Source organism: Psammomys obesus, unplaced genomic scaffold (genome assembly GCF_907164565.1).
Source record: "Psammomys obesus unplaced genomic scaffold, mPsaObe1.curated_primary_1811, whole genome shotgun sequence".
Lineage (NCBI taxonomy): Eukaryota > Metazoa > Chordata > Mammalia > Rodentia > Muridae > Psammomys > Psammomys obesus.
The window spans coordinates 27,030,231-27,041,114 of NW_026590062.1; the positions used below are offsets into that span (position 1 = coordinate 27,030,231).

The following is a 10,884-nucleotide window of genomic DNA, read 5'->3' on the forward strand; positions in this document are numbered from 1 at the left end:
GTGTGTGTGTGTGCAGGCTCTTTGTCTTTTGAGATTTCTCTTTTGCATTTGGGGAGAGTGTGAAATGACTGGGAAAGAGTGACGAGTAATAGCATGTTTCCTGTTTTATGCATATGCCGCTTTGGAATGTGACTGCTTATAATTAACAGTTAATCTTATAGCAAATGGGTTTCTGCTGCCTCGGTTACCAGTTTCAGCCTGTTACTGCATGCTAACAATATGAATTTTTACAACAGTGCATGGTCTCCAGAACAGCCAACCGCGACAGTTGCAAACAGTCCCTGAAAGCCACTGGTTTGATGTTATGCTCCTTTCTGAACCTTTTGGAAGTGGGAGGCTTCCACTGCCCATTGTGATGGGTTGACCTCTGTGGGAAAAAAAAGATTCCTAAGTTACCTATTACCCTTCCATATATATAAGTATATGTATATATATATATATATGAACTTTCTTTCCCCATAAATGTGTCACATTCTATTACCATGCATGAACCCGAAATGGCAGTCTGAAAATGAAAACCAGGGACTGTTGCTAATGAGAAACATCGCATTTCTGAGTTTGATGAGATTCTCTGCTACAGCATTTGATTTAAAAAAGAAAGAAAAAACTTTCAAAATAATTTATGTACAGTGAAACAACAAACAAACAAACGAAATGAAACAAAATCATCTCCACTTTTCTCTTTTTTTGTAACAAGTCAATATGTCCAGCTAAAGTGTTAAAAAGAAAAAGCAAGAGATTGGTTTTCCGTGTTGTATACCAGATCTGGATTAGATTCAGCTAAATTCATTTTCATGTCTTCTACTGAAGATTTTTTTTCCCATTTTTGACTTCAGCCACCGTTGTTGATTGGGGTGGCCTGGACATTGACAACAAGCCTTGTGAGTTCTTCTGACTCAAATGCTATAGCAGATTTTTACTTTTATTTTTTTGGTAAAAAGCTAAGCTCAAAAGAATAACATACTGCAAGTTGAACAGCGCTGGGGTTGCATGTTAATCTGAAGAGCAGCCTTAGTTAAGATGCAAAAGGACCACGTCACTGGGACCGTGAGCCTGTTCACAGGAATGGAGATGCCACTGGAGGCCTCTCATTCATCTCCCCCCAGTGCCTGCTCTTCACATTCATAATGTTCCCCTTGCTTGACAAGCCCACTGTATGGCAAGTCATGAAGGTCTTAGAACAGGGCTTGACCCATTTGGGAGATTGAAACCCTTTCCTGGTGACACTAACATCCAAAGAGGGTGAAACAGAAGCTATATTTTAAAGAGGACCGTTCCCTACAGAGGAAATGAGAGAGAGAGAATGTAAAGGAAGGGGTGGGTGTGGAGACCACGCCACCCTGGTCAAGTTCAGGGATTGGCTGTGATGCTTGAAAGATATGTGAGTTCTTCTGCTACCCTGTGAGAGGAGGAGGAGGATGGTTCCTGCTAAGTGAGAAGGAAACATATTTGTTTGCCTGTTGTACCATCAAAATGAAGTACAATGGCTTCTCTTGTACTGAAATATAAATTGACCACAACGGTAAACAGGAAACGATGGGGGACATTAACAAAGTTTGCATATTGGTATTTGAAGTATTTGAGGTGGCTACTGGGTCAGTAGCTAACCTTCACACTATGCTAGGGTCTTAAAAGAACCACTGAGGGTTCCTGAAAATGCCAGTAAGATATTTCACATGGCAAATATTTCATGTGTTTAATGTTTCTTGGCTAATGTTTTCTGCATAAGGAAAATAGTATGTTCAAATCAGTAGTGTGCTTAAGCCTTCTGATTTTCTGGTGGGCAGGGAGGAAAAGGCAGCTCTCATGGATGATACACCCACAAATAGCTAAAAGCATTCCAAGAGACCAACATCTCACATTGCTTTGGGTGATTTTCTTTTTTTTTTTTTAATTTGTGAACTTCCTTTAATGTCATACATGCAGCGTTAGCCTTGAGTAGCGGCATTTCTTATATGGACAGATTTGGATATTTGTTCTGTCAAGAGTAAATTTAAATTCCTGTAGCTATCATGTAAACTCACTCCCGGGAAGTTCAGCAAAAGCATCCTCACATCTGATATTAACATGTAATTGTTTCACATTTAATTTGATAGGAGCTTGTCCCAGGCTCTGCGTAATGCCCAGAAATGATGGAAATGAGAAAGCCTACATAGAGATACGTTTGCATCCTACAAAAACCAGTTATTGTATCAAATAAGCAATTCATTTAACTGATTGGCTGTATGTCTCTTTTGTCCTCCTGCGTTAATTGTGCCAGGGGGTGAATGGTGATTGCATTTTTTTGCTGTCTGTAATTTGCTCTTTTTTTTCATCCAAGAACTGGGATGTGTTCAGCCATGCCTTCTTCCTGTGGTCACCGCTCCATCGAGGGGACAAAAATAATATGCAACAGCCTTGGGGGACGATAAAGGCAATTTATATTTTCACTGCTTTTTTGATGTACAACTGTCACCAACAATCACTGCCTTTTTTTCTGGGTCAAGACTGTTAACATGAACTAAGACCTGTGTTCAATCCTCCAGTGCCCTTCCAGCTGCCTTGCTGTGTGTGACCTTGCCATTAACTGCTGATCTTCCTCTCCTCCCATCCAACCACATGGTTATAGCCAAGATGTCCATCTACAAGAGAATGAGACGAGCATGTTGTTTTGATTGCGGACGTTCTGAGCGTGACTGCTCGTGCATGTCAGGCCGTGTGCGTGGTAACATGGACACCCTTGAGAGAGCCTTCCCGCTTTCTTCTGTCTCTGTTAATGATTGCTCCACCAGTTTCCGTGCCTGTAAGTTTAACCTCAACACACACAGTTCCATGTCTGTGCTTGTCTGTGGTATCGGCCCTGTCTTGTGTTGTGCCCTGTGATCCTGTGAGTCTTCTGAGCTAGCGTGTTGCCTTCCTACTGTGGTCCTGTATGTGATGACATGCCACCTATGTAACTGTGTATGTGATGAGAAGGCTTTCCCTTCTGACCTTTGTGCTTCTTATGATAGTGAACAAGACTGGCATGTGACAGCCGTTGATAGCCTTTCTCTCTCTTGTCTAAATAGATGAAAATAGAAAGTAAAGAGTCATGACAGCAAGCACTGTTTTAGTAGAAGATATGTAAAAAGGCACAAATTTGGGCTTAGAAGTGACTATTAATTGGGGCGGATCAAAAGAATAGAGAAAAGGAATAGGGAGAAAAGGCTTGCTAGCAGTTAAAAATGCAGTATCATCTAGATGCCAATGTTTGCATATACGTACCTACCTACCTACATATATACATATATAAACAAATACATGCACACACACACACACACACACACATATAATTTTGTCCTGTGTATTTCTCACCTGAGCCTCATTACTCAGTACCAGATGTTGTCTTCAGTTCTTTAAGAGAATATTTATTTTTAAATATGCCAACTTCCATAGACTGCTAATTTCTAGTGCTTCTTTTCAAAAAGTTAGTTTGTTCAAAGGAGGCTCCTGAGACACTCATTAACATCTCATATTTCCCCAACAATTTAGTCCCACTTAACCAAGGCATTGTGCAGCAGTCATGCATCTAAATAACAAAGATTTAAATCCTGAATCTCCAGGATTTTCTTCCCTTTATAGCTTAGGCCTTTGTCACTGCCAGGCTTTTCCCTGTGCAAGAAGCTGTAACAGTCATGTGTTTGACAGCTGCTCAGTCTGATGAACCAAATTCCCGTGATCACCCTCATTCCTGCTTTCATTTGGCTGGCACAGTTGGTGGGTGATATTACGGAAAGCTTTGGTTTGAAATATTAAGATGTACATACATTCTTGTCCACTGGCAGAAGAGCTTGAATTCTGCATGAGGACCTAGATGCTCTTGAAATATGAACTCTTGTTTATGATAGCATAGGAAAGGAGAGATGATGATTCGCTCGCTGCTTCATCCATTTCTCTTTAAGGGACCCAGCACAGTTCTTGGTGCTACATTGGCTTTCTATGCGTCTCCTCTTCTAAATAATCAAAAGTGCTTGAGCTTCTTTTTCTTGTGGTGGTTCACACTTACCACAAGGAAGAGGAACATTTAGTTTTTGAGCACATGACAACTGCACCTGGGTGAGTCACCAGCATCTGTGTTGAAGATAGTCTTAACACAATATACTTGTGACCACAGGGGCTATCTAGCAGGAGAGAGTACTAATTTCACTGGATAGAGTGCGCGGCCATGACAGGTGCTGACATTCAAAGCCGACATTCGGTTTAAGTCTGAAGTCTGTAAGCTGTGTGTTGAAGGCATTTAGAAGCTAGTTCTGAGACAGGGAGTCACCCTCTCTGATCCACAATGCATTGCTCCTTGAGATGTGCTGATGGACCAAACTGACTTAAAAGTTGACTTAATGGGGATACTGAGTGGTATTATGGGCTGCGCCCACCATATTGGCCTAAAATTTTAGAAAGGACTTTTGGATTGATTTGGTTTAGTTTTAATTTGTTTTTACAGATGCTCAGTTTAAGTCTATATCCTTTTATTTTTTTCCTGCAAGAATTTTTTTCTTATTCATATGCTATGTAGCCTATGTGACCCATGTTACAACTGTGCAAAGAACTTGCCTATATGTCCAACATGACCTCTGGTTCAAACACAAGCTGGTTAGGAAGAAAATGAAGTAAGCTGTAGTGGCACCCCTGGGACACATCTCTGTGACTGGCAGTCCTCTTCAGCCTACAGCACAACTTCTTTTCTTAAGTAACTGCTACTCTCTAAAACCTTGGCCACAGACTTGGCGGAAAAATTAAGGAGCCAATTTGGCTCTGAGCTAAGGTCCTGTGGTCATGTCTTGGCACACTGGCCATCGGCTGCAATCACAGTAAAAATCTGTGTCCCCGTTTGAGGCTCACGGGGTCCATTGTGTGCAATTTCCATCTTTCTTAAGAAAACCTATAATTAGAGGGATTTCTCGGCTCCGCAATTTAATCCAGACGTTGATGGAGGCCAGGAGAAGAAAATCTTGGGGTGAGAATATCCCATCCTCTCAGGAAGATCCTGTTCACAATACTGCCATCCTTCCTGCCCCTCCATCACCAACCCCCACTGTGAAAGACAACAGGATTCAGGCCTTAAATGGTATTGACAGCACTAGTGGTGGCTTGCCTTCTCTGTTTCACCGTCTTCACTTCATCACACAAAGGCAGATTTCATCCGACCCTGTGTGAGACCACTCACCTTTGACCACTAATAATAAGTTAGAAAAATCCATTCTAACTTGAACCCTTTTTAGTCCCATGTCAGCCCTTCTTCTTCAATTAAAAAAAAAATACTTCTGTCTGCTGAATCACCCTGGCAGAGTGCCACAGCAATGTCCGGGCACCCCACTCGGGTGGTGGCTTGGGGGGTGTCTGTTTGACAGAGTAAATTGACTCTTAGAGCAGTGGTGAGAGTGGGCTTTTCATTAAATATGAGCAGACGTGAAATGGAGAGGGTTTCACAATTAGAAATGGCAGGAGAAGGGCCCTGGAATCAAAGTGAGGTCACATGGGCAGATCAGATTACTTCTCTTACATTCTTTAGTTGTTCTGAAGATCATTTTAAATTAGTGTCAGCAGAACCATGATGGGTTTTGCCCTTTGTCTTTTACATCGGGGCTGTATTGTTTCCCAAGACACTCATTAAAGGTCATTACATTATTATGGAGCTTGCTTTGGTCGCCTGGTTTCCAGTTGAGCCAGTTGTGTTTCAGAGACTGCCTAATTCTCTCCTCTCTCGCCTTGTCTTTCCCTCTGTGCATTTTTTTTTAACTTATAAAGGAAAGAATTTCCGTTTTTAAGGGACTTTCAATTGAAACACAAAGCCCCATTACATGTTTTCTGAAGTGGGAAGGGAAGTGGCTGTTTCCCAGAGGTGGTAATAATATATTAAAAGTGTCCACAAGGTTTTGAAGACCTGTCTTCTAAGTGCTGTTTGACACAACTAACAACTCTCCTTGGAGGCGTGGCTCGCAACTGAGGACCAGTCCTTGTGAAGGCTGGTGCTAGGAGACCACTTGTCTTCTGTTGCCCTCACAAGGAGATGGGAGGCCAACCCATGGATATAAGACCTTCGGAGAAGACAGACTAATTTTATGAAGGTTTTTGTTTTTAAGTGTCAGGAGCCTGGGGAGATAGCTCAGTTGGACCTGCTGTGTGAGCAGGAGAATCTGAGTTCGGATCCCCAGAACCCACTTTAAGAGCCGGGCGTGGGGCCCTGCCCGTAACTCCGCCCTTACTGTGGGCAAAGCACAGGCAAATCCTGAGCCTCACTGTCATCCAGCCCAATTAGTTATCTTCAGATTCAAGGAGAGACCCTGTCTCACGCATGCATACCCCTCACACCGACCACTCTCCCACACCCCACATAAAAATAAAACTAGGATAAATACTGACCATAGAGGGTACATAGGCAGAATTGTTCAATATTTAAATCTAGGCTGAGTATTCATCACTACAGTCTAGAACAGGGCTCAACACTGAAATCTAGAATTAGTGTTCAGTATTAAAGTTTAGAATTACAGCATTATTTTCTGATTATGTAGATTTTATTTGTATTTCAGATGGTCTTGGCAGTATGTCAGCTCCCTTCAAAGACACCAGGATTGTGAGCATTTAACTTCTCTACAAGTCTCTGTTCTAGTACAGAAAAAAGAACGTATCTCATAACAAAATCTCACATACATCAATACTGATGTAGGTTCTAATCAGTTCCGCTCTGTCTAATATAACTTTGTGAAGTGGACATTTTCTCTCTGTGGAAGTTTATTCTTATTCCAGTCTTGCCTGGTGTCTGGTTGCTAAGTATAATAGAAGGGGACAATTGAAATTATGATGCAGTGACAGCGAAAGGCCCTATTGCCTGGACCTGCCTGGACCTGCCTGGACCTGCCTGGACCTGCCTGGACCTGCCTGGCATGATTCCAGTGACAGTCTGTCAGCAATGCTGCTATAAGCAAATTAATCAAGTGGGAAAAGAAAAGCAGGCCTTTGGGTTTGCACTGGGAACTAGGGTTAGCTTAAGCACACCTGTGATCCCTCTGGCCACCTTTCACCCACCAGTCGTTTACCTGCAAAGTTCCACAGAACATGAGAAAACGACTGAAGCTAACTTTAAATTGTGCATGACTTTTGCATCATGTGTATGTGTGCATACACATACATCACAGACACCTCACAGACAAAGCATTCAGCTCAGATGGTTAAGCTGAGAGGAGAAGTCCAATATGGTTAGGTGGGAAGGAGATAAACTGAAGTCAGTTTAGAGTGATCTTTGAGTCTTGTCAAATAATAAAGAAAAACTTGCTTATCCTCAGTGGTCTTTGATTTATGCGGGCGGAGAATTAACACTGCCAGCTGAACTGAAGTCATTCCAGCAAACTAATGGCATTTTGAAGAACATAAAATCAGATCCTAGGCCAGCTACTAGAAACAGCTGTAAAGTCAATCACAGGACACACCTATGCTAACAGTCTTCAGCGCCCTGTAAGAGATGAGGGTTAGCCAGGTATATCTAAACACCACCGGCCTGTAATCATATCATCTCCTTAATAGGCAGTTTAGAGGGACTCCCTCAAGCCTTACCTTCCCAGTCTTGAATGTTTCACTTTTTACTTCTGAAAACCAATGACTCCTCTTCCTGTCATTAGTGAAGAAAATGGCAGAAAAAAATCTGGAGGATACTCAGCCACATATCAAGTTAATTTTAGTGTTTCATGTGTTTTTTAAATATGTATACAATGACAGAAATGCATGGGATACAATTCGAGTTTCCTATGTGTACACAGTGTCAAGATCATATCTGCCTAATTAGCGTGTCACCTCAAACATCATTTCTTGTGATGAATTCTCTCTAGCTGTTTTGAACGACACACTATAGTATCATCATCCAGAGATACCTTGTTCTCCAACTGGGCACCAGAGTTCATTCTTCCTATTTCATTCAATTTTTCCTCAGTGACCACCCTTCCCCACTTCTTTAAGTCCATAAATCTGTGTCTTCAATGTCTCTTTATTTATTTAACTCATGCAGAGGTGTGTATACCCCTTTTCATTCATTTTCTCTCTATATATATTTCCCCCACCCCCTATCACACACATTGGTAGCAAACACTAATAGAGCCTTTTGATTCTCTGGTTCTTTAGCCAACCTTGACCATATATCCTGATTTGTCCATTTGCATTGCACTGTGGGAAGTGAAAATACGAGTAGGAAGGCAGATGTGACTGGGCTACCATTTTACCATTACATGTGATTAAGATTAATAATGTCCCCCGGAAGAGCCTCTTCAAGTACAGCCACTGTCTTAAGCAAATCTGGTGAAGCCAATACCTCTTGCTTAATTTCTGGTATGCACATTGAGTAGAGAAAGCTGTTTTCCTTCAGGTAATGTGTTACCTGATGCACAGTTGTCAGCTTCTGGAGTCAGTAACGTTTGGGGCAGAAACCAACCTTTGTGAAGAACTTCCTTGGAAAATAACTCCTAAAATTGATTGTCTGCAAAGAACACCAAACAAAGCTGTTTTCACCCAGTATGTGATGTTGGTATTTGCAAGTCCAACCTCAGGGGAAGTAGCTGATTTGCAGTAAGAGATCCACTTTGCCCCCAGACAGGTTGTTGAATCCCTTAAAGCAAATAATGTATGGCAGTGCACTGTGTTCAGATGGAAGAGAATGTCACAGTAGGCAAAGTAGTCAGAGTTTTAAAGGACATCCTTTGACAGGAGACAGAGACAGGAAGTAAAAAGGCCAGAATGAGGGAAGAAGAAAGGGCCCTTTCTATGTACCCTGTCACTTAGACTCTTTGCTTTCTGGGAGCTCTGTGCTATAATAAATGACTCTGGCCCTTTAAAGACAAATGAAGAAATACATTGGCATGCCACATGTACACCAGACAGAGGTCCTTATGCAAGGTGACATGGAAATTATATTTGCTTTTTTTTTTTTTTTTTTTTTTTAATTTTAAGGCAGTGGCTGGCTGTCGGGATACTGGCCTTGACAGCTCTTACCAGAAGGCAAAGGGTTCTTCTTACCTCCATGGTGGAAGACAGATGTAGCTAGCTAGTGCTTCATTCCTCCTTCTCCTCCTCCTCCTCTTCCTCCTCCTCCTCCTCCTCCTCCTCCTCTTCCTCCTCCTCCTCCTCCTCCTCCTCCTCCTCCTCCTCCTCCTCTTCCTCCTCCACTATAGTGGGCGACAGATGCCAGGGCCAGCCTGCTCCTCATTTGAACCTTCTTGTCAAGGCACCGCCTTCAGCCCAAATCCTGACCTTTATTTGATGAAATAAACTGCTGATGAACAAGCAGAGGTTGAATTAGAACAGGCTTGGAGCAAATGTCAAGTCTATCTCTCTCCCTCCTACCTACACCAGGAGCATGGATTAGACCAAGTCTGGAGTTTGCAGTGCCTTAGGCTTTATGGGTCTGGGGAGACATAACTTATTAACAAAGAGTTATTAAATTTTTATCAATTTTACAACACAATGTAAATGCCTCCTATGAATCTACATTGTATTCATTATCATTTAAAACGTTAATTAAGTCAAAGTTGCATTTAATTTCTCTCTAAATGGGCCTCTGGGAAGAGGCTTTTAGAGACATCTGTGGGAGCATGCAGCTATGGAGCCAGGAATCCCCCAGCCTCCATTCAGGATACCTCCTTCTCCAGTTGATTGCTATGACGTGTCTGTGGCTAATTTGTCATGATGTGACTGGGCATTGTCTCAATATAGCATTAGACCAACAGTTGTGTAAAGCCAGTCAGGAGACACTGTGGGCTGCTACACAGGCTTCTAGGCATCCTTCTGTTAGATACCACCCACAGGGGAACCAGCAGTCCATGTGTGGCACCTCTGTTCTCCATCACACACTGAGAGGCTCCTTCCTTATACGGTGCCCATCATTTTAGCTGTTTAGTTTTTCATCTGAGATAAGCACTTGTCATCTGGCTTGGTACAATTAGGATATTTTCTGTGGCACTTGTAGTAAAAATGTTCATCTTTGGCATCTTTGATTCCATCCAAGCCCAGAAGTACAGAGTAGCTGAATAGACGGGTCATGTTCGTTGACAAGAAAAGGCATAGGGAAATTTGGTGAGAATTTCCTTTTCCAATCGAAATGACAATGGTACCCTTACTTTATGTGAGCATGGACCCACATATCTTTAATTCTGTATGTAACAGGACTAGGCTTGTTAATATGATACTAGGGCATGGCTACTTGGTTAACTTGGATCATGTTAGGATTAGACAATACTGTCTCCATGTTGCTATATACAAGGTACTCTGCCAGGAGAGCAAGTTTGAGCAGGTCTGTTTTTTAATTTAAAATGTATATGGTCTTTGTTTCCTGCCTTGCAGATGCTACTGCAGCTGACAGATACCAATTTGCCTCTGTCACAGGTAGTTGGCACTCACTGCTGGCTGCTGCAGCTATAAACTGAGGCATCTGTAAAGCACCTCATTTGTATAGTTTCAATCATTTCATGAGGAAGCAGTGGTAAAGATGGGCTTTTGAAAACATGTTGGTATGGTATGGTATGGATTGGTATGGTATGGGTAAGTTGAGGCACTTAGATCTTTTCACTACTGAATAAAGTAAATTCATCTCTATAGGGATGAAAAGGAGATACAGATGGCAGTGATGAAAATAGATGTGGGCAATGTTAGAGTTCCTTGCAAGGCAAGTGGCCACCCACAAGTCTTGGGATTCATTCTTTAGAGTGTGCAGAGAGGAGAAAGGAAGGGTAAAATAGGCTTTGGTAGAGACCAAGCCAAGAGTGCTATTCTTCATATGCAGTGCAATAGGAAGTAACTAAGACATCTGTAGGCATATTTTTATCTATTTTATTTGATTCTTATATCTACCACCCTTCTCTACCCCAATCCTTCCCAACATCCCAACAT

The 10,884-nt window shown here is 42.1% G+C and overlaps 1 protein-coding gene across 5 annotated transcripts in view; it reads left to right on the top strand.

Annotated features, from left to right (window-relative positions):
- The window catches only part of Kcnma1 (potassium calcium-activated channel subfamily M alpha 1), a 680,238-nt gene that overhangs the window by 559,939 nt on the left and 109,415 nt on the right, over positions 1–10,884 (top strand). The window contains exon 19 of one of the 5 annotated variants that reach the window (XM_055605733.1): positions 2,609–2,782. The exons of the other annotated variants lie outside the window; for them this stretch is intronic. Within the exon in view, the coding sequence (XP_055461708.1) occupies positions 2,609–2,782 (174 nt within the window). The remainder of the gene's footprint in view (positions 1–2,608; positions 2,783–10,884) is intronic. 5 annotated transcript variants of the gene reach the window in all.